Raw genomic sequence first — 24315 nt, 5'->3', positions numbered from 1 at the left:
TCATTATTAAGCTAAATCCGTCACCCCAGTTCAGACATGGCCATATGCAAATCAGTCTGACCCTGTGCCTCATGGGAACAATCCAACCCAAATTGCCAAGCAATGTCTTCCATGGACCTAAAACAAGCATCCTGGGAGCGTTTGCTGGCTAATTAGCCGTCATCAGCCAGGCTAGCTTGAACCTAGTGGCAAAGTGACCAAGGGACCCACATCTGGGCATACCCTGCCAACTTAGGTCGAACAAATCAAAACCAAAGGGGATGATGGACGGAGTGTTGAACATTGCAAGCACCCACCCCCAGTCAACTGATCTGGGTTTAATCCATCATCATTATTTAGCTCACTCCGCCACCCCAGTTCAGACATGGCCAAATGCAAATCAGTCTGACCCTGTTCCTCTTGGGAACATTTCAGCCCGAACTGCCAAGCCATGTCTTCCCTGGACCGGAAACAAGCATCCTGGGGCCGGTTTCTGGCTAATCAGCCGTCATCAGCCAGGCTAGCTTGCATCCAGTGGCAAAGTGAGCAAGCATATATTAAAGTACCTAGCTCAGGTAAGACTAGCAGCATTCCCCTAACCTACACTCCAGTGGGGCAGGTTAGTGCTCTGTCCCTCTCCTCAGCAGAGATGGGTGCAAGAGGCCCTCCCCTAGTGGCGCTTGGCTTCCTGTGCTCCCTTTGGCTTTTTAAGCCCTTCTTACACTCCAAATACAATGAAGGAATATTTGGCCAGCCGTATCCTCCATCTGATCCATATTCATGTCGCTTGGTTCACGCCTAGATCTCATTGGCTAGAGGCGATTGGGTTCATCCATCTGTTGGGAGCCGTGGTTGGCATCCACATATTGTTGGCCTTTCAGTGGAGGTTTGGTGCGGAGTCAAGTGATTTGTGAAGCACGGGAAGCATTCCACACAGCATGGATGAAAGCAGTTGAAGAGTGATCAACAACCTTTCTGTGTACTCTGATCTGTTAAAAAAATTTAAAAAACGAAGCCTTTTTTTTCCTCATCTCGGTCACCTCTTGTATTGTCTGTCCGTGTCGCCTTAAAGGCCTTCCTTCCAGAAAATCCTTTCCAAGGTCTTGTGTAAAAGACAGGCTTTTCTGCAGCGAAGGAGTGCATGGTGGCAAACACCATTGCAAAGTTTTTCCATTGTGGTCAATGAATTAATAAACAAATGAATTGACGCTTATTGGAGCTTGAGCTCTGCTGTTTCCAACTTTGAGTAGGATTTTCCATTGAGAAGCTGCATACCAGATCCGATTGGATGCATTGCTATAATTGTCAGAATTGTCTGAGCCAGCCCTCTCTTGGAATACATTTAATTGAACAAAGGAAAAGCGGTGAAACCCTATGCATTTCAAGCCATATGCGGTTGTGGTTTTATTAGCTGGGCAGTGGGCTTTGAGTTTCTTTTTCCTCCCGTCCCCAACCAACGAGGATGGAAATGGAAAAACTGTGATTTCACTTTACCCAGCTTTGTTTTCTGTTTCATCCCAACCACTTTGCGGAGGTCAGAGGTTAGGCAGAACTGAGTTGGGCGGTGGATAAGCAAGACTGGGTGTGGAAACTATGACGGCTAGCCCCAGAGGCAGAATCGAGCCTTTGTGTGAGCCTTTCACAAGGGCCTCTTGTGTTGAGGAAATCCCCCCTGGAGGCCTCTGGCATCTTTCCCTGTATGATGAAGGCCAGGAAGGCCATGCGGGGACACAATGCCCTCTTGCACCATACATGGCGTGCAGGCTGGTGTGGCTTATGTGATGCCTTGCTAAATCGCCTGGAAGTTCATTTAGGAGGAAAAACAACAATAATTGTGACTTCTTTTGCCAGAGTTCAAGCCTCCTGCTACTCCTAGGAATTGATGGGTTGTGGTCCTCTAAATCTGACCGAGAATTGGAGGATAATGTGGTCTATCTGTCTGTCTATCAATCCTGAAAGAAAGGTTAAAGTGAAGTTACCGTTAAGTGAATGTCAGTGCCAACATAACGTTTTGAACAACAACAAAAAAACAGAAATTCATCAGTTTTAGTTAGTAGAGCGAACTAAAACCTGCGCCCCTACCATGCACTGTTTATAAACTCACATATTACATTGCAGCAAAATAAAATAAAAGTATTTGGCCCCAGAGGGACCCCACCACCAGGCTTAGAGGGTTAGGGTATTGCTACCCGGCTCTCATGTCTTTTTTAAGATGGCTCCCACTACTTCCTGGTTTATGTGGTGGCAGCCAATCAGATCTCAGCAGGAGGTCTTTTGGTTCCACAGATCCTCTGCGTTATGAAATGTATGTTATTTGGAATAAATTGCTAAAAAATTGCTGAACGGATTTACACCAAACCACACAAAGAACTTTCTGGACCAAGATCTAGCTTTCTGCCAAATTTGGTGTAAATCCATTCAGCGGTTTGGGCTGTAGCTGTCTCTAAAGTTCCTATGGAAAATGAATGGGGAAAATGTCATTTGGGACCCCACTTTTTTTTTCTCTGCCCCTGCTTGATGTATTACTTTAAAATTTTCCATGTGCAAAGTAGTCACAAAGAAGCACTTTTTTGGGAAAAGTACGCTGAGATTCTTCAAACAATGCCAACGTTATTAGCAATACATAAACCAGATAGACAGACAGACATACAGATTACTGAAAACATATGTATTTTAGTGATGGGAGTTCCAAACAGTGCATCGGTAAAACTCTGGTAACACATCTAATGTGCCAGAAAATTGACTGTACAACTGTTTAGAACGCATTTCAGCATTGACCTTTCTTTAATTCCCCAGCTCGGGCTATAGTGCCTTCCTGCAGGTCTATCATTTGACAGAGCTACCCATATGCTAAACTGGAGGACTGGGACTTCCTGCAGGCCAGAGCATGGTGCTGAAGCATTCCACAGTTTCAATTCAGTAGATGGAGACCTGAGTTGGACTCTGATCATCCAAGAATTTCTTCTGTAGTATTGGCCTTTCCTACACACTTTACTCCAAAGCTGGCCTTTCCTGTAGGCACAACTTAAACATTCTCCTTTATCAGATAATTGCCTCCACACTAGACCTTCCTTCAGGCCTGATTCTGTAAAAGGTCTCTTCTGCAGGTCTGATGTAACACTTTGCATCCCTGCGTATCTGACTCTTGATCTTCCTCCAGACCCGATTCTGGCGTAGCACAATCTAGATTTTGGGCTGTGGTACTTGCCTTTTCTGCAATCTCGACTTTTTCATTCCGTTACATACTATTATTAAAACGTGACAAATTAGCCGTCTATGTAGGTATAGGCTTAGCTATATCTGATTGCGGTGACTATTTAATTTTTTTTATTTATGAATATTTATCTACCACAGACATTACCCAAAGGAGCTAGAGCACATTACAGGAGAGCTATTTCATTGCATGGAGGTTACAGATGGTTTAAGATAACACCGCTATTAGTAATTACAGGGTTAATAGTACAACAAGGTAGATCGTTACATACAACAGAATGTGTAAAAGCCATAAGAGGGTTGAGGTAGTATACAGTGTGTACAAAAGTCAAATGTGCCTTTTAAAAGGTTGAGTTAGTACACAGCCTTAATAAGCTTGAGGTAGTATAGAGGTCAGTGTCAATTAGTTGATTAGTGAATTATCTAAAATGCCATTGGAAGAAAAGGGCTTTCATGTCCCTTGTGAAAATCGTCAGCATGGTAGTAGTGTGCAGGCTTGAAGGTAGCGAGTTCCAGATTCTGGTTGCGCTTCCTTTAGAAGGATGTGCTATCAGTCCTTCTTTTTTAAAGGACAAGGGTTCAAGGAGCATTGCTTAAGCATTTCTTGATGGTCTGGAGTGTGCATGATAGTTTGAGTTTGTCCGCCAGATAACGAGGAGTGGATGTGTGCAGGCAGGGCTTTATGGGTGATACAGGCGGTCTTGTAGATAGATACCCCTTGCTTCAATTGGCAACCATTGGAGAGTGATCGGCATGGGGGTAAGGCTCTCATCTCCTCCCTTCGGTGAGCAATAATTTCTCCCCACCAAAAAAAAGCAAACCAAAAACGATTTTGTTGGTAAATCTAAGTTCCGGTTGTATTGGCACCTTTCCTTCGTTTGTCCTCTTTCCAGTGTTTGTAAAGTGCAGGCTCCGGAAAGGAGACGTCAGTGGCGGTCCACAGAGGGAACAGCTGCACAGTTGCAGGTGCTATGACCGGAATGGGCCTTGGCTCTGGAGAGTGACTGCTCTTCCTAGCACCATCTTCCCCTGTTGCGCAGTGTTTTCATTTCTCTGAACAGCTGCATCCCCAGCAGCTTCCTCTGGAATCCTCTTCCTTGACAAACGTCCCCCTGGTGCTCCCAATCCCTGAGCGCTAGAGGATGGTTAAGTCCAATGTCTTTCCTCCGCCGTCGTAGTCAGGGGTGCCATGCCACTAGTTTTTTGGACCTTTTCCTGATATCCCGTCCCTAAATGAGGCCTGTGAGGTTTATATATTTTGTAGCAGAGTCTAGACTTGTGAGAGCGATGGAAGGTGAGCTACCCTTCGAGTACAGCTGTTCTGCACAACTGAATGTAAATTACTTTGTAAACTGCGACTACATCACCCCAACACTAGATCGACGCATAATGTAGCGATTAAATGGACACTACTACATCCTTGCTCCCTCTATATTCCTACTGGGGTAGTTGATGTTACAGGGTTGCACGTCCCAGCCACCCCCTTTCCCACAGCATCAGCTTCAGTTACATAAGGAGCTTCATTCCTCAATATGTGCCTGGGAAGAACTGGCAAGACCTGCCTGGATTTAAAGCGATCGGTGCCCCTGATAGAGCATCACCTTCCTGCCTACTGCATTGTCCCCACATCCCCCTCCCCCCCCCCCCCCCCCCCCGGTCGCGCGACCTGCACGTTACTGTTCACCAAGTGCAAGTCCAGGAAGTACAGTCCTGGCGCCTCCTTGTGAACCGCGCAGGCGCATTAGCGCCTGACCTCTAATAGTCATTGCCAGGCACAGGACCGTCAGGCTTTGGAACTAACAGCAAAGATGGTTAAGGCAAGGGTGTATTGCCTCCGTTGTCTTGGTCGGAAGGGGCCAGCCATTACACATCATCCCCTTCTGTCGAAGACTGTGATTGTTACTGAATGCGATATTCATCATGCAGTCTCTCCACGCCCCCTCAGTTTTTTAAAGTTTTCCTATGTTTTTTGGCAGCACTGGTGTCTTATCTCTGCAGATCTTTAGTGCGTGTCCTGTTCGTTACAACTGCAGAATTTTAAATCCAGATGGGGAGGGGGTGGAGGAGGGGAGTTCTCCCTGTAATTGACTTATCTACAGTTGGGAAGTCGAAACACTGCAAACAGTCCAGGTTTCTGGCATCTTTTCTGGACGCCAAGGAGATCTCGCTGTTGTCACGCCCACAATGCCTACCGCGTGCGTGGTACCCAACGAATTATTATTATTATTGCAAACTTATACCGCGCTAGGAATCGACTCCCGAAGGAGTATCTCCGCGCCTCTGGCATCATCTGTGAGCAAAAAAGACCCAATCATATATCCTTCCTCCCTAGATAGATGGCCTAGTACTGAAAGAGAAAAGTTTTTAATTTTTTCCTGAAAGGAAGATGTTCTCTGCATAGTCTGATATCCATGGGGAGATCATTCCACAACTTCGGGTCAGCTACTGACAAGGCCCTTCCCCCTTGTCTTGTCTTCTTAAACCTGGGGACACATAGCAATTCTTGATCTCCTGATCTAAGAGATCTGGAGGGAACATATAAATTGAACTTTTTAGTCAGGTAATCGGGGCCTTTCCCTGTGAGACACTTGTGAATGATACAACATGTTTTAAACATCACCCTCTGTTTCAGTGAAAGCCAGTGAAGTTTAGTTAACAGGGGTTTTGATGGAGTACGAGCAGGGACGTTAAGAACAAGGCGTGCAGCGGGGTTTTTCACAACCTGTAGTCTTGCAATAATCCCCTCGTTGGCGGCTAGCAGCAATCCATTGCAATAATCCAGTCTACTCAGCACGAGCGACTGTACCAAAGTTGTTCTGATGGTATCAGGGAGCAAGGGGAACACCTTCCGGAGAAGCCCAATAACATGGAGACAGGAGCCGACCACTTGATTTGCATGTTGTTTCAGGGCAAGCTCCTGATCCAATTTTACTCCAAGATCTTTCACAACCAGTTTGGGCTCAGGGACTGGGCCCAGATCTTGAGGCCACCAGTCAGGAGTCCACAGGCATTTAGCTTCCCCAAAGAGCATCACCTCCGTTTTGGAAACGTTGCACTGCAGGAAGTTTGATGCCATCCAGTGAGCCACTTCTTTCATCCCCCGGGCAAAGGAGTTATGCACTTCAGCTGTCAGCGTTTTAAACGGAAAGAGGAGTTGAGTATCGTCCGCATACGATACCGGGATGAAACCGTGGGATCTCATGATCGCCAGGGGGGCCACGTAGATGTTAAATAACGTGGGGCTCAAACAGGAGCCCTGTGGCACCCCCTTTGAGATCTCCACCTCCTCCGACCGATATGGACCCAAGATGACACTTTGGGTACGCTTTGTGAGAACTCCTTAGCCAGGCCAGCGCCTTGCCTTCCAGCCCGATGACAATTAATCTGGAGGTCATGATGTCGTATGACACAGTGTCAAACGCCGCTGACAGATCTAAAAGCACCAGGATAACGGAAAAACCTCTATCCTGTAGCATATGAAGATCGTCAGCGACGGACAGCAAGGCGGTCTCAGTGCTGTGCCTTGGCCTAAACCCAGACTGGGAGGGGTCTAGCCCCCCAGCACTTTCGATATAATTTGACAGGTGCCGATTAGCAAACTTCTCAGTAAGCTTCCCTAATAGAGGGAGGAGTGAGATTGGTCTCAAGTTTGTCAATTCGGTCCAAGAGATGGTGTTGTTTTTCCTCAGTGGACTCACCAGTGCACGCTTCCAATCCGGGGGAACTTCCCCTGTACTCGGGGACAGGTTAACTACGTGTCGAATTCCAGCACCCAGATCGTTAGTCAATAATGGCATGATGCGTGCCGGGATGATATCTGAGGGGCACCCGCTCTTTATTTGAGTAGTTAAGGCAATTGCCTCCTCCGTTGATATGGGAGGAAATTCTGCAAGCTTACTGACACAGTTCATTTGTACTCCAATGGGTGACTGAGCCATATAGTCAGCTGTGACCATGTTATTACTATTGTCCTTGGAGGCTAGTATCTTATCATATATACCCTCGAACTTTCTGATGAAGAACTGAGAGATATTGTCACAAAGTTCCTGGGATTCTATCTCCACAGTCTCACAAGCAGCAGGCTTAGTAAAGGTTTGTAGGACTTGATATAAAACTTTACCATTTTTACCTGCTGCTGATAATTGGGCTGCTATATGATGTTTTCGAGCAGCCCGAATGGCTTTATGATAGCTTTTTAGAGAAATCCTGTGGTTCTCCTTATCCTCAGCCTTGCGTGTAACCCTCCATAGTTTTTCTAACTTTCTCGTAGTTAGTTTTAGCTGTCTCAGGTCATCCGTAAACCAAACTTCTTGTTTGGGAGCAGGTCGGGGTTTAAATGTTCTCAAAGGTACAACATGGTTTATAGCCACTGTCACCGCTTCATTAAGCTTACACAGTGCAGTGGTAACATTGTCCGCACATTCATCCCAAATGGGTTCAGTGTATTTCCCCCTAAAACCCTCTGGTGTTAATTTGTTCCAGGGCCTCCTGATGTCTGCCATTACCCTCTGAGTGGCCTTTGGTTTATAGTTGGTGCGGGTGTAAAATCCAATGATGGAATGGTCAGTCCATTCCACTTGGGTGGCGTAATTATTTCATTTAAGTTACTTGCAGCTAAGTGGTTAACTGAACAGGTGGGAAATAAAGCGTCAGAAAGGATCAAAGGTGTTGGAAATTGTGCGGATAAGAAAGCAATCCAGAACGAGCATTAGCAAAGCCATAGATAGATCTGACCTTGTTGCCAAGGGTTAAATGATTTTCTTTTGCGAAAAACGACAAATTGAAATGTAATAAGGAACGTCCCATACACACTAGTCATGGCACTGAAGCACACTAATTTTCATTTTGCTATCACATGTGATAATGATTAGACCACATGCTGTCACTCGGGGTAAGACAGCCATTGATTGTGAAAAGGATGAGCAAAATAAATATGGGAATGGGGTATCTGTCGATTCCCACAAGTTCCTGTTAATGAAATGCAGATTTACCCACTTCCTGGCTCTCCTTGACCCCTCCGGAAGCATCCCCCTCCCTCATTGGTTTGCCTTGTCACCCCGACAAGTTCCTGGTTCGTCTGGACTCCTCCCCCTTTGGCTTACATTGATTGCCCTTCCTGGTTTGCCTTGACATCTACCTCCTTTGCTCACCTTGACCCCCCCGTCCAGTTCCCACGAACCTCCCTTGGAGCCCCGCTCCCCAGTCTTCCCTTGGACCCCCACTCCTACGCTATATTCTCCACATACAGGTCTTCCCTTAAACCCCACTCATCCTGGTCTGTATATTTTAATTTGTTAGGCCCCCATTACTCCTGCTTCCAGGTATCCTCGTACTCCCCCAGCTCCCGTTTACCAGTCCCTTGTTCACTTTACTCCACTCAATTGGTTCCCTCCCCTTTTTCCACACTCTTCAGCACCACTCCTTGGCTCCCTGTCCCCACTCCTTGGCTCCCTGTCCCCACTCCTTGGCTCCCTGTCCCCACTCCTTGGCTCCCTGTCCCCACTCCTTGGCTCCCTGTCCCCCCCACACTCCTTGGCTCCCTGTCCCCACTCCTTGGCTCCCTGTCCCCCCCACACTCCTTGGCTCCCTGTCCCCCCCACACTCCTTGGCTCCCTGTCCCCCCCACAGTCCTTGGCTCCCTGTCCCCCCCACACTCCTGGGCTCCCAGTCCCCCCACACTCCTGGGCTCCCAGTCCCCCCACACTCCTGGGCTCCCTGTCGCCCCACACTCCTGGGCTCCCTGTCGCCCCACACTCCTGGGCTCCCTGTCGCCCCACACTCCTGGGCTCCCTGTCCCCCCACACTCCTGGGCTGTCTGTCCCCCCACACTCCTGGGCTCCCTGTCCCCCCACACTCCTGGGCTCCCTGTCTGTCCCCCCACACTCCTGGGCTCCCTGTGTGTCCCCCCACACTCCTGGGCTCCCTGTCTGTCCCCCCCACACTCCTGGGCTCCCTGTCCCACCCCAGACTCCTGGGCTCCCTGTCCCACCCCACACTCCTGGGCTCCCTGCCCCACCCCACACTCCTGGGCTCCCTGCCCCACCCCACACTCCTGGTCTCCGTCGCCCCCACACTCCTGGTCTCCCTGTCCCACCCCACACTCCTGGTCTCCCTGTCCAGCCCCCCACACTCCTGGTCTCCCTGTCGCCCCCCCCCCCCACACTCCTGGTCTCCCTGTCGCCCCCCCCCCCCACACTCCTGGGCTCCCTGTCGCCCTCCCACACTCCTGGGCTCCCTGTCGCCCCCCCCCCCCCACACTCCTGGGCTCCCTGTCGCCCCCCCAACACTCCTGGGCTCCCTGTTGCCCCCCCCCCCCCCCACACTCCTGTGCTCCCTGCCCCCCCCCCCCCCCACACACACTCTCTCCTGGGCTCCTCGTTCCCACACTCTGGTTTCTAGCCTGTTCCCAGTAGCCACCTCCTGTGTAGGAGTCTGGATGACATTCGACAGCTGAAGAGTGGCTCCTGTCGAAGTGTGGCCCTTCGTTGTGAGACGTGAGCGCTGCTATTGTTGTGGCTAATAGGCAACAGGACCCAAGTATGTAAGCAGCAGCTGACACTGTCCCTGCCCTGGAATAGCCTGTGCTGAACAGGAGCAGCTGCCATGTTACTGCTGCGGCCCAAGGTAACATGTCTGGAATGTTATCAATGAAACTCCTGAATTCTGTCTACACGCCTGACTTGTCTATACTGCTCCCAGAGTACAAGTCCTAAATACAAATACTGCGAGACTAATTAGCCTATACAACGACTTCAAGTGCAGTGACATCACAGGAACTAGTGATTTCACACACTGTCCTATCCCTCGTGTAAAACAGGCCTCTTTTACAGCTAAAGTTGAGGTACAGCTTTGGTTATGAAAAAGAATGTAAACACATGTATACAATTTATATATTTGTATCTAAACCAAACACGCATGTGCATCAACTAGTCTGTCAATGCACAAAGTGAATGTTTTTGACCATAAGAGAGCTCACGTTTAAAGCGTTATCCATGTATTTGTAACCATTTATTCATTTACGTAGCATGAAATAATGCGCCCACATGTAATTGATGTGCATATATATATTATTCATGAAAACAGATTGATTATGAAGGCCTGCACTCTTATCCTTATGTATATCTGGAGCTAATGAAAATGAAAGCTGGAATCCTATATGAACATAAGCCAATTTTTGTGATCCCTTCAAAAATGTGACCTGGTGAATGAGGTTTGTGATCTGATGTGGCCTCATGACTGCATGCATGCTTTCTAAAAACAGTACATGAATGTAGTCCCACAGATATCAATCAATCAGGGTTTGTAGAGCACTATTTCTCACCCGTGAGGGTCTCAACGCTCTGGGGAGGAAGAGGGAGGGAGAGGGGAGGCTGCTGTGCCATCTGAACGCTGGGGTTTAGCCGAAGAGTCAGGTTTTGAGATCCTTCCTGGATTGCGTCAGCGACAGGGATTGTCTGAGGTGGGGAGGCAGGTTATTCCAGGTCTTGGCGGTGAGGTAGGAAAAGAATCTTACTCTAGTTCTAGTCTTGGGGATCCGAGAGATAGTGGCCAGGGCCAGCTGGGCGGAGCGGTGGTGTCGGTGGGTACGTGCAATTAGAGGCTGTAGTTCAGGTATCCTGGTCCCACGTCGCGGGGGCTATGTTGGCGTGTCTGGGGAGCTTGAAAGCGATTCTTTTATTGACTGAGAGTCAGTGGAGTTCTCGTAGGTGTTCGGTGATATGGCTGTGGCGGGGGATGTCTAGGACCAGTCTGGCTGCAGCATTTTGAAAGTTCTGTTTCCTGAGGAATTTCTGGGTAACACCAGCGTAGAGTGCATTGCTGTAGTCTAGTCTGCTGCTGAGCAGTGCGTAGATTACAGGGTTTTTTTGGAGTCGGTAGGGATCCATCTGAATGCCTTTCGAAGCAGGCGAAGCGTGTGGAAACTAGATAATGAGATTGCATTGACCGGATGATTCATTGTGAGAGAGAATTCCAGTATGATGCTGAGGTTTAGTGCGTGGAACATTGGGGTGGGGCGGGTTCCTAATGCGGAGGGCTACCAGGCGTCTCCCTATGCTGAGGGGGTGGGTCCCAGGATGAGGACTTGGGTCTTGTCTGAGTTGAGTTTGAGAAGAAAGAAGCTTCCTTTGGATTAATTCCAATCATTTGTATCCCTTAGAGAACACACACTCGTCTAATATTGATCACACTCCAATCCCAAACGGGGAATATCAACATTAAACCCAAGGTCAAAACAGGAAAACCACAAATATTTAAAAATGTATATTAATTTATTCTTCCAATTAAAAACAAATGCATGCAAGGGTATTATCACAAGTTAAAAAAATATTGCGAGTTGAGTTTGAGGCAACTGCTTTCCATCACGGTGGCAACGGCCTTCATCCCGCTGTGGAAATTTTCTGGCGGTTGTTGGTTCGTTGGTGAGGGAGTGGATCAGTTAGGTGTGACGTGTGAAGAACATTTTTTATGTTTATACCTTTCATAAATCACGTTTGTTTTATATATATCAAGGTATAATTGAGCCTATAAGTGTCAGTAATTGACAATGGCAATTACACTTGTAAACGGGCTTTACACAGTAAATCCAATGCGCTGTATGTATTTTTTTTAAACTAATGAATCACTTGCTGTTAAGGTGTCTCTGTCGCACATTCGTGCATGTTTAAGCTATAGAAGGGCTAATAGAGTGGAGGTAAGAAATCCAACGATAACCTCCTGTATTCTCTCAGACACAACCGACACTGTCAGTAGGACAGAGAGTGGGTCGAAAATGTGTGTGTGTGTGTGTGATAAAAGCAGAGAGAGGGTGGTAGTGGGGCTCGAGGTGAGTGACACTGCAAACCCCCACGCAGTCCCCCTTGGCCTCAGATACCTGGGATAGGAATCCCTCCTCTAAATGGTGTGTACACCCTGATTTCACTTAAGGTTTTGCTACGCATTCACATGAGTGCAACGGTGAGTAAGTGGTAGCAAAAGGGTGTTAGAAGGCAGTGTGCATAAGCAGATTCATGTCATTCACAGGACCCTTAAGAGTGCTGAATCTTTGGGAGATGGTACTAGGTTTGTTCTCAGCGGTGCTGGGATTTGGCATAGTGTTTGGTTCGCTATTGGTATTATGAGCTTGAAGACTTTTTTCAGGCTGGTATTTATCATTCACAATGGTTTATGTATAACTGTCAATACAATATAAAGTGCATTTTAATTTGTAATCAATTTAGGGTATATTTAGTACTTAATTTTATATAGTTTATTGTAGGCTAGTTTTAAAGGTGGCCCTGGAAGGAGTGCTGTGGTCAGTTCAGTGGTCTTCTCTTAGCTCACCCTTTTTCTCCCGGGTTCCCTTACATTGCCTCTTCCTGTCTTAGGGTTGAGCATCCATTTCTCTGTCTCGAGGGTCCTGTTCTCTGATGTTTCTTCATTCGTCTCTCTGGGCGTCGCTGTGTTCTTGGCCTCTTTACCCATGCATTTCATCCTGCCCTAGCATTGCTACTTCTAGAGTTGCTTATGCACGAGACCACCTTCTAGCACGCTTCTAAGCGCTGTGATCATACACAAGGCCATGGTCCATTACAGCTTTCTTTTACAGGTGTAGTTTCACAGTTAGTAGCTAATCTATTTATGATATCTGTGTTTCGTTTAATCGGCCAGGCGCGGTCCTTTCTCCCCGGGGGTGCTCTCGTGAGCGTTTCGTCACTTCGACTCCTCCTTTCACCGGCGTAGCTTCTGTTAAGTTGTATTTCTGACTTCTCTTCTCCAGTCCTCTCTGCAGGTACATCGTTGTGTTACCAAAAAAACCATGAGCCTGCTTCCCGCTACCACAGCCAGAAACTCCATTACAGAACTAACAGTTTGGCCGAGGACCGGTTCCACGTAGGTTAGGGAGCAGCGCCCTCTCGTGATGGGTCCTGCGAATAGTGAACCTGCCTGTTCGTAGTCACCGGTAGCATGCATTATTATGGGGCCGGTTGGAACGTCACGTTTCGGGTTCCGCAGGTCTAGTCCATGTTCCGCGTTTCCGGTATCGCCCGCGTTAAGTATTTCGTGCCCTGGGGTTCGTGTGCATTCATATGTGCGATGCCTGCTGTATTATGCAACGTGCTAGTCGTTTTGTAATGTGTGTCGGTATGTGCTGTACATGACAGAGCTGTAACGTTCGATTGTATGTGCTGCATTCGATGTAAGATATGGTCAATACATTGGTATTTGATGCTGAGAAGAACCAACTCAGTGCTTTGAACTATTCCAAATGAACACCTTTGTGAAAACGAGTCTTCCGGCAGTGAATGTTTGTCTATGGGTCGTTCACTGAGCAGAGTTGGACATTTAACTAATAATTCCCGTAGCTTGTTCGGATGTTCCATCATATTTACCCGTAATTAAGCAGTGATCAGCCTAGATTCGAAGTTCCATGCGTGACGCAGCCCCCCCCCCCCCAAAGTTCCATCTTCTGAAGACAGCCATGATAGTTTTCAGGGAAAGAAACACAACTTGCCGTATTTGTCTTCAGATGGAGTTCTTTATCCAGAATGGGTATACTTTGCTATCCAGCGAGACATTGAAAGCAGTGTTGACTTGGAATTCGTATTTATTGTTTTGAATTTAAAGCCAGGCTTTCTGTCCTGTATACTTAATTTTGTGCGATCTGAAATGGCACCCTTGCATCCTCGGACCTCCTTGTAGTGTTAAGGAGCTCTTTTCCCCTTAGTTTAGGCATGCGGGCACCTGAAGATTTCCAGATCAGGTCAAGGCTACAGTCTGTGGCGGGTGTGTCATTGTGCTCATTTCTCGGTGGAAGTTTAGGAATCACAATTATCTGCCACATTACTTAAATCATAAAAATGCGTGGAAGTGCAAAGCTTTACATTCTAAATTGACAGACTTTTTTAAGTTACTGCTGGCAACTTTGTCTGATGCACTGGGGTGATCACTGTCTGTAATGTTGAATAGGGCGGCCACTGATATAATCTTGTCTGTTGTGATTGCTATTACAAGGCCAACAATATTAATAGCTCGGTAAAAAGTTAATTGAACATAAGAGCCCTCATCTTGCACAATGGATTACCTGATGCCACGGTCTGGGCATTGGGCACAGTTCCCATTATTGCTTTCATGCCTCTTCCACTTGGGTGTTAGGCTATGGATTAAGAAGGTGAACGTTTAGCGATATACATTTCCCTGTGGGAACAAATTAAGAAGCTCACCGAGTGTTTCATGGGGACCAACAGAAAGGCGAGTTGCAAGGACTGCCGCTAGAGAGAGAGATTTGGATTTTGTTAAGAAATGGCTGTTGCAGTCCGTTTGTTCTAACACTTCTTCTTTTCTCTTTTGCAGTGTACTACCGGGCGCTTGTGAATTTCACAAATTCAATTGAATTCACCCCTGATCTGGAAAATGCTGCTTCTGAGGACTTTCGGGAGGTTTCTGAGGCGGTTGTGGATACGGTAAGGGAACTGACATCTTTTGGGGGGGGGTGTTAAGTTTGTATCTGGTACCATGCTACTTGTGGTGGCTTACATGGCCCCCTAGTGTTACTGTAGCCTTAAAGGGGCACTAGTTATGGGGGATAATTTAGGGATTGTGAGAGCGGATACTCTGCTATTAATTGGCAGGACTCCCTCGCTGCCAAAACCACAGTTTTCTCTCCCCATTTAGAAGTGGGAATCTGTCTGGCTGAGTGCCGCTTGGTGTCAGTGGAGGGCACTCTGCCCTCTATAGGATGGGGCGTTCACCACTGATTTTTCTTTTTCTTGTTTTCCTGCCCATAATACAGAATACAATGATGAGTGGGCTCAAAAGTGGTCGCCGGCTTGTCATTCAGCTTTGACAAAAGTGCCTCCACTGCATTGGGAGTTGCCTTTTAGCAAAGATATCGCATCAAGGAAGGCTCTGATCTCTGTAAAGTACACAGTCCTTTTTGATCAATAGAGGCTGGACCTCTAGCTAATAAAGTGAAACGTTTATATGCCTCCTATGCTAAATCATGTGAAGAAGCTAATTCTACAATGTGGACAAATACATTGTGAAGAAATCAGAACGTTAATAAATAGAAAAAAATCTTTAAATGTCTTTGACATTTTTTGTTTGTTTTGATATTCAGGAATGGCAGCAGTCATTAGACACATGACCTTTTTGGTTCCAAACAGTGTCAGAGCAAGCAGTGATGGTGGATCTCTAACTATGGCTCTTGGTCCTTGTTGGGGGAGTGGATCAAGACCTTCTGTTGTCCCGATGATTTGGTTTGCTGCCCCGGCTTCTAAGTGGTCCATATGATAACAATAGTATTGTGGAATAAACAAATATTATATATTCCAAAACGTTTTTCATAAAAGTAGAATACCTACAGAGTCATACAAAATCTACTTAAAATGTCAGTGGGTTGAGAAAGCGGTCCTTGTTGCTCAGACAATTATAGCATTTATGTGTTAAGTATAGAAATATATGTATCTCAGATCAAAAGTACGATTATAGCCTGTATATCATAAGTTATTAACATTTGGACAGATCTTTGGTGACTTGTTTGTTTATCCCACAATAATATTATCATAGGGCCCTCTGTGGTTTGAAATATTATTGCTGCCCCAAGTCCTTAGTACTCACTAGTGTTTTCCCTTGCTGACTGGCTTCTGCATGTTGCCTTTCATCTTTAAGGTTAAAGAGACGTCTAAAGCTGCTCTTTCCAGAACATGTCCTCTTGAGTTGTTTACAAGTGACCGGCTCCTAATGACCACTAATCCTAAGTGATGGTTCGCAGTAAACAATGTTGAGATTGTTTGTGCATACTAGCGGTTCCATGGATGTATACGAACTGCTTGCTCTTTGTCATGGACTCAGGGCCGTTTCTAGGTGTTTTGCCGCCCTAGGCGAGAATTGAAAAATGCCGCCCCCTCCCTTTTACAACCATCACTTTTACAACCATCACTTACAACCTCCACAGAGGAGGGCTGTTAACAATAGCCCCAAACAGGTGAGAGCATGGAAGGACATAAAGGCGGGGACATTGAACACATTCCTGGCTAGAACATCGCCATTGCTGTCAGATGACCCCACCGCTGCCATAAATCAGTTCAATACCTGGATCAATCAGGCCACACTTGAGCTAGCGCCCGTAAAATCTATCTCCCAGAATCGAGCCTCCCCCAGTGCTCCCTGGTTCTCGGATGAACTTAAAAAACAGAAACAATTAAATAAACAAAGAGAAAGACTTTGGCGGAAGCGCTATGACCCAGAAAGTAAATCATTATATAAAGACTCACTTGCCCGGTACAAACAGATGATCGCAGAGGCGAAAAGAGCCTATTATGCTGCACAAATTGAGACTGCCAAAAACTCGTGCAAAGAGTTATTCGACATCACTAAACTCTTGTCGGGTGGCACGCACGACCTCACACCACCTCCCTCACAACATCTTTGCGACGCCTTATCTGATTTTTTCTTCAAAAAAGTTAACGACATCTATCAGGCTTTTTCTCTAAACACGGACTCTACACCACTATCCTTGTCCTCCACCTCACGGGATAACACACTGACCTGCTTTGTCGAGCTCACTATGGATCAGACGAGGAGTATTATTTCAAGAATCAAATCAGGTTCTGCATTAGACCCGTGTCCGCTCAAAGTTCTTATGCCAGTTATGGACACGTTGATACCGGCTATAACTCATGTTTGCAACACTATGTTTAGCTCCGGAATTTTCCCGGCTTCTCTGAAACATACGTTGGTCAAACCCCTCTTAAAGAAAGCCAATTTGAATAAAGATGACCTGAAAAACTATCGTCCGATAGCCAGTCTTCCTTTCCTGGCTAAGGTAATAGAAAAAGCCATGAATCAGCAACTGTCGGAATTTGTGGAGCAGCACCAGTTGCTCGATAACACCCAGTTCGGATTCCGCAAATGTCATGGCACGGAAACTGCCCTTCTAAAGGCTGCGGATGACATCAGAGCCATACGAGACCAGGGGGGGACAGCACTGCTGGATCTTTCGGCGGCCTTCGACACGGTCGACCACAAGATCTTAGTCGACCGTGTCGAACGACTGGGGGTCCAGAAAACTGCTCTGGACCTGCTTGTATCGTTTCTGGCCAATAGATCACAAGCAGTATCTCTAGGACCCTACCAATCATCGAAGGTGTCTCTGCCGTGTGGGGTCCCTCAAGGCTCATCCCTGAGTCCGACACTATTTAATATCTACGTGTCGGACCTTGCAAATGTCATCAAAGCATTTGGGATGAGCCTGACCTCCTACGCCGATGACACCCAATTGGTACTGGCTATCAAAGGGGACGGGGAGGAAGTGGCCAATCGATTCACGAGAGGAATGATGGCAATAGGTGACTGGATGGCCACGAATTGTCTGAAACTCAATTCAGAAAAAACTGAAGTGGTCATCTTCGGTCACCTCTCCCCGGGCTGGTCACCTGTCTGGTGGCCACCATCTTTCGGTCCCCCGCCGAGTCCAGCTAGCAAAGTGAGAAATCTAGGCGTCATCTTCGATGCTGGCCTCAATTTTATGGCACATGCGAATAAAACTGCGGCTTCAGCTCATATGAAATTGAGAATGATTAGGAAAATACTACCTTTCCTACCGAACACGGCCGGGAAAACACTGGTCAGCTCACTAGTCCTGTCCTCCTTGGACTATTGTAATGCTCTATTCTTAAATGCCCAAGTCCGAGTGACAAATAAGATGCAGTCAATCCAAAATGCAGCCGCACGAATGCTGGCTGGGATCCCCAAGTTCGCACCAGTTACAAACATCATTAGGGATCTCCATTGGCTCCCGATACGCAGCCGTATCAAATTCAAATCGCTGTGTATTGTTTACAAGTCACTCAATAATCAAGGTCCCCACTTTCTCAAACAGAATCTTCTCCATCATGTCCCAACCCGATCTCTTCGTTCCTCTATTCAGAACTTCTTGGCTGTGCCTTGCACTAGAACAGTCACCTGGGGCGACAGGCGTTTCCTGGTTGCCGCCCCTAGACTCTGGAACACCCTTCCTGCACATATCCGAGCAAGTCCCTCCCTGTTCACATTCCGCAAACAGCTAAAGACGTGGTTATTTGACCAATAGCCTTGTATATCTTCTTTACCCAGTTGCTGATCCATCCCTTAACTAGCGCCGAGACGCCCACGGGTATTCGCCGCGCTCTACAAATGTCAATAAATAAATAAATAAATAAATCACTCTGTCCCCTGTCATCCAGGCCTCTGCAGTTTCTCACCCTCTATACACTTTCATTCTTTCTCTTCCAACAAAATCGTTTAGCACTCTTTGAGAACTTCAACTGCCAGTTACAGTGGCAACTCTGCTTGTTTTGCTGCAGAGTAGACTGGCCTTGGTGACTGGCCCATCCCTGTACCAGGCTGTCATCTCATCATCTTCCATCTCATCAAAGGGTGAGCTCAGAAGCCCCACTGACCTCACTTGATCCTGTGACATGATGTGAGAATGTACAGAGTAAAATCTAGAAGTGAAAAACTGAACTCTGCACAGTGAAGACAGACAGATGTCAGCTTTCAGTTACCTGCCTCAGTGCCAGAGCCTGGAAGTAACTGCATGCTGCCTGAGGGTCCATGCAACAGCAGCTGAGGAGCACTAGTGGAGAAAAGTTGGAAAAAAAACTGTCTATGTGTGAGAGAGACAGTGAGTGCATGTGTGTGTGTGTGTGTGTGTGTGTGTGTGTGTGTGTGGGTGTGTGTGTGTGTGTGAGAGAGAGAATGTGTGTCTGTGTGAACATGTCAGCATGTGTGTTTGTGAGTAGAAATTACACATTTCTGACAATGGCATATGTAAAGTAATTATTGACACAATTATGGCACTGGCATACTAGATGTAATTGTTAACATAAGGGAATACACCCAATTCATATTGGGTGCACCAATTGACATACACAGTGTATCCACTGCACATTTTGAATAAATGGGGTACACGCCTGGGGAGCGTCAGGCTGCACTGGCTTGGCACATCAATGGCTATTGAGCCAATCAGTGTAAAATTTGATCCCATATCATAAAACATTTTCCCAGTGGAGAATCTCCCTGAGCCCTTATAGCAGAAGTCTATGAATTGAATATGATTGAAACCTGCACTCCTACCATCGATGCTGTTCCTGATCGCTGTGCCTTTCGTACATAGTTGTGCCTTTTCATGTGGTGCTGTGGCTGGTATTGAGGCAGTAACTGGACATTGGGGATGTAATTGGACAGAATAGCACGGTCATCTGGATATATATGCCCATGGATCTATGATTGCCAATGAACACTTTAGACCTGGCTAGCAAGACAAGAAATAGGCCCTATGGTTCACCAGAAGCCACTCCAAATTTCATCTAGCGGTCTAAGTGCAAAACATCGCCCTTCTGGATGTCGAGTTCAGAAATTCAAAGGGAAATATCAAACTATATCCACTAGTGGACTGGCACGTATTAAGGGAAGTAGAAATTTAATTGGATAAATTACAAATGCACAGTCTGCTTCGAATGAACTAGGGGTGGGCACAATTTATCACAAAAACCAAAAGCAGTATTTTGTTCGTGCTGCACTTGTTAAGAGGAATTTTGCATGAAAAATCAACTACCTACGGAAGCATGATTCTGAAAGGTATAAAAGGGGTAGAGTTCTACAGAGTGCATTCGTTTTTTGGCTGGTCTTTAGATATGTTGGAATGGAGCAAAACAGGCTGTGGCAGAGTGCCAATTTGGTGAAAGTTTGCAATGGAAGTGTCGAAGATTAGTCTAGGAAGGCGCGCAGAAGGAAAGCGATCTGGCAGTGAGCATGGTGAAGTCTTGTATCTGTAAACAGGAAGCAGTTTACACCTGCTGAACTGTTTTTTCTAACAGGCTAAAGAACCAGACACAAGAATTGCCACTAGTACAGGACTGTTGGAATATGAATAATAACTCAAACAGACTTGTACCTCCTTTAGCATTTGTTATTTTATTGACCAGGGATTTCAATTTTGCTCTTCAGACCATAAGTTGCCTCTTATTGCACACCTGCTGCTGAGCCAGCATATGCCAGGTCTGATTACTTTTTTTATGCAGAGGTTAGTAGAGAGGTCGTCGAGACTGGTGACAAATCGGTTCAGTGATTTAAATCTCCCATTTTCTAGGATATAAAGATTTGTACAGGGGAGGACGGGCAGGATGAATGAGTGCAAACTGGCACAGTGCAAAAGGCAGGGATCTTCCATCAGGAGTGCAGTGTTAGGATGCAGCTAGGACAGTGGGTGAAGGAAGATGTTACAGGTATGCTATGCGTTAGACTTTTAGGCATTCATGGTAGATGCAGAAATAGCGAAGCAAATATAAACGGCTTGTCGGAGATCCCACCACAGAATAGCACTGAATAAGCAAGGGTAATCCTGGAGGCAAATTCCTGCATAGTCTTGTCTAAAGTAGATCGGATAGGCACCAATTGTCATCAAGTTCTGAGTTAATTACACTCCAGTTTTGATTTATTAAGCTCCTGCACATGTTGCTTCTCATAGTAAATACTTGTTGATTGTGACATTGGTAGGTGGTCTACAGTAGTCATCACCTCCATTCCTCTCATTCTTCTGGTGGGCCAGACCCAGCCAAGAACAAAGATTTGTTGCACGTGTTGTCCTGCATTGTTTGTTCAGTAGTGTACTCTGGATGGCCTTAGTTCACAAGACGTTCTTCTTGCGGGGTCTGTACATCATGGCTTGAGTGCTCATATTCTGATGGTATAGACATAATTAAGACCGCAGGCTTCCACCTCCTAATGCATCACTTTGCACACAAAGGCGTAAAACAGGTTGTGGAATAACTATCTGCAACTGCAAATGTGGACCTCCCTGAGAAGCACGAAGATTTCGTGAGAGACATTGACGGGTCCAGTGGAAATGGGGCATTAGCCATAACAAATATTCCTCAGACCTGTTCCATCAAATATTTTGTTATGAATGGAAATGAGTAAGAGTGTGAGGCTCTGACACTTCTGTCCACGCTGTTTCTACATTTCTTATACTTAAGAAAATCATTGATTATTTAGATAATCCTAAATTTTGTGCCAGTAGCTATAAAGCAAGAGCTAGTCCATGACACATCCTCTGAAACAAAATTTAGTCTTAACATAAATGCATGAGCGATGGAGACATACCGTACTTTGAAAGGGTGGAATTGTTGCAGTTTTGCACTGATAGTGTTGAGGCTTGGGAGGAAGAATGTAATCGGACGGGACCTTGACCGTAGCTGCTTTAATCTGGTTTCCCATAGGATGTTGCAAGTTAAGCTGTTGCATCAGTGTTTGACAATCTGTCACCATTACCATGTCAAGAGATACAATAGCTAAGCCACCTGGGGCAGGTTGGAGATATTTGCGTGGTTTCAGTCAATGAACTAGGTGGTGCAGTCTGTTGATAGTGTGGCAAGTAAATATCCTCCCTCCGCAGGCTTTGGCCGTGGATTTTAATGGTTACAGATTGCATTGGGTGGGAGCGAGCTGAGTACACACACGCTCAATGATCAATATAACCTCTCTCTTCTCCACAGCTGGAGTCGGAGTACTACAAGATTCCCGGAGAGCAGATTGTCAGTGTGGTATTCATCAAGTGAGTTCTTGCAAATCTTCCTCCACTTGTCAAAGTTTATTCTTTTATTTTCTTCACTCTGGGTTGATGGGGGTAAAGGGTGTTAAAAAGAAGCTTGCTACCCATAGTTATCCAAAATGGGTTCAGTTCGCTTGCCTCCGTCATCACATTGATGCTGTAAAAACTGCACAAAATTGCTGCTCTCAGCTCTCCTACAGCCACAAGGGACCCTTCTATCTCTCACAAAATCCTATTTCACTCCATATGATTTTATGATCACCTTTCTCCTTCCTATCAATGGTCTTCTGTTCTCCACTGTTCTGATGGCTGACACCTATCTAACTTCTCTCCCTCTACCACACCACTCCCACCACCCAGACATTACTCTAAATTTTACATCAACTGAACCCCCTCTTTTTCCCATCGAGCGGACCTTTTGTCCACTCCTCAGACATCCAAGGTAAACCTCTGACTGAATCTCGTATTTCTTTTTTTGCTTAAGGCTATTAAGGAAACATAGATTTTCTAAAAAGAATATGTGGTCCAGTTCATTTTGTCTACAATGCCTAGCCAAAGCCTGAAAGTTAGTTTTGTACAGGAGGCTTCTTTCATTCCTAGGTTGCCAGATTGGCACTTTGGACGTTGTTTGTACAGCCCTATTAATCTGTTTATCTTTTGGTTTTTCTCCTTCAACCCTGCAGGGAGATCAATGGCTACGTGTTTGTGGAGCTGGACGTGGGCTCTGAAGGAAACTCCAACAGCGAACAGATCCGCCAGGTGTTGTACTCGGTCATCGAAAGCAGCTCCATTGGCAGCTACATCACCTCAGTGACCGGCTTCCAGTTCAGGCGCCTTGGAGCAGGTGAGAGGGAGCTGAGATCACAGCAGGCCTCTTTCTTGAATGGAAAGGCAGACCTCTATTGAGTATTGGGTGAGAAATGTCTATTGTGGTCCATGGGCCCCCCCAGGGTACTGACCCGTTCTACCAAACTGGATAGATGAATCTCCTCTCCAGGCTTGGGACATACCACTGTCATATTCTCTAAACTTGCATTCGTTTGATCATCTGTGATTGATTGCCTTTAAGTAATAGTGTTGCCATTGTGCTCCATGTCAGGACACCGTGTGGCCTGTCCTAGACATTCCTTTCACATTTCACAGTTGCCAGGTGTTGTAATCTAGTTATTTTAGCTGAAAAAAACAAAGACCTCATACTAGAATGTACAGATTTGTTATCTGGAAGTACATGACATGGAAATATAAGGCTGCCCGCCCTGCACAGTACATGAATACAAGTGGTAAAATAAATAACGTATCTCCTTTTCCGTCTCCAGTACTCTGTACCTCTCTCCGCTCACATTTTATTCCCTCTGCCCCATACCAAAGTCCCTTACTTTCTTCCTACCCACTTTTTTACTGTTGCTCCTTTACTGATTGCATGAACCTCTCCCACACCCCTCCTCGTATCCCTCTATTTCTCCCCTTACCTGGCCCTTTACGTACCTGCTGTCCCACCAAACTCAGCCCCCCTCCTCCTCGTATCCTGTTTACAGATCTCCTTTTCCGCTACCCTCCCTTTCACCCTCCTCAGCCTCTTGCCTCTACAGTATAATTTGTTATACAAAACCCCCTCCAGTTAGTTCGATTTCTTGTTAGATGTACGACCTTCACGTCTGTTATTGTGACTGTGTAAAGCACATCTCTTCCTCTTGGTGGTCATGCACTCCAGCAAACTTAAAATAAATAAATGTCGTTTTTGGAGGCGTCCTGGAACACATGTTGGCTTGGTATTAGTTTCACAGATCTAATGTTTATAATGCCTTATCTCTTCCATCACCGGGCAGAAAGTACCCATGTCATACAGAAACACAAAACACATTTAACACTAAACTCTTCTATGTTATCACGATATGCACAAACGACAAAATATATGAAAGGTTCAGCAACAATTGTTTCATGGATTTTTGTCCTATTTAATTTGGTGTCCAAGGAAAAGAGCCTTCACCCACTTGTGCAATCAAATAATGACCAAATGTGCTATAAAGAAGTTGATGCACATGACCGGACGATTCTTTTAATGTACTTTCTAAAAACTCTGATCTGAGCTAGGCGTTTGAGTCGAAATTCCCAGTCTTGGTCAGTTGTGTGCCAATAAATATGGTAAACTCATGTTTTTCCAGTGTTGTCCATGGTGAGGCGTAGTTTGTCACTGGGTGTAAAAAAGCACGAGGCTCTCTTCAGCTTTAAAAGTGCCTCAACTGAAATTGCAATGAACACTCTTGGCTCAATCACTCGCCCTCAAAAAGCCCTTGCACATATGGGTAGATGCCTTGGAAAAATCCTACAGCTCCTGTTAGTGGCATATCTGTCTTGTCTGCACACTTTCCGACTGCACTGGGAGTCTTCTGAGCTGGGAGTTCATATAGTTGTGAAATATAATCTTTCTTTAAATTGACAGGCTGTAAATTCAGTGTGGATTTTCTTGGCAAGGCAAAACCATAGTCATTCATTGGCACCAGGGTCAATTTTCTTTCCCTACTTGGAGTGTGAAGAAGACATCACATCATGGA

The 24315-nt window shown here is 46.1% G+C and overlaps 1 protein-coding gene across 19 annotated transcripts in view; it reads left to right on the top strand.

Moving 5' to 3' along the window:
• HSPG2 (heparan sulfate proteoglycan 2) overlaps positions 1-24315 on the top strand; it is a 936289-nt gene that overhangs the window by 272009 nt on the left and 639965 nt on the right. For all 19 annotated transcript variants that reach the window (XM_086921606.1, XM_086921602.1, XM_086921600.1 and 16 more), the window contains 3 exons: positions 14524-14633; positions 21708-21766; positions 22447-22607. In XM_086921606.1, the coding sequence (XP_086777732.1) occupies positions 14524-14633; positions 21708-21766; positions 22447-22607 (330 nt within the window). The remainder of the gene's footprint in view (positions 1-14523; positions 14634-21707; positions 21767-22446; positions 22608-24315) is intronic.

Source organism: Lissotriton vulgaris, chromosome 5 (genome assembly GCF_964263255.1).
Source record: "Lissotriton vulgaris chromosome 5, aLisVul1.2, whole genome shotgun sequence".
Taxonomy (NCBI): Eukaryota; Metazoa; Chordata; class Amphibia; order Caudata; family Salamandridae; genus Lissotriton; species Lissotriton vulgaris.
The sequence above is the reverse complement of the archived record's forward strand: the minus strand, read 5'-3'. Positions and strand labels throughout refer to the sequence as shown.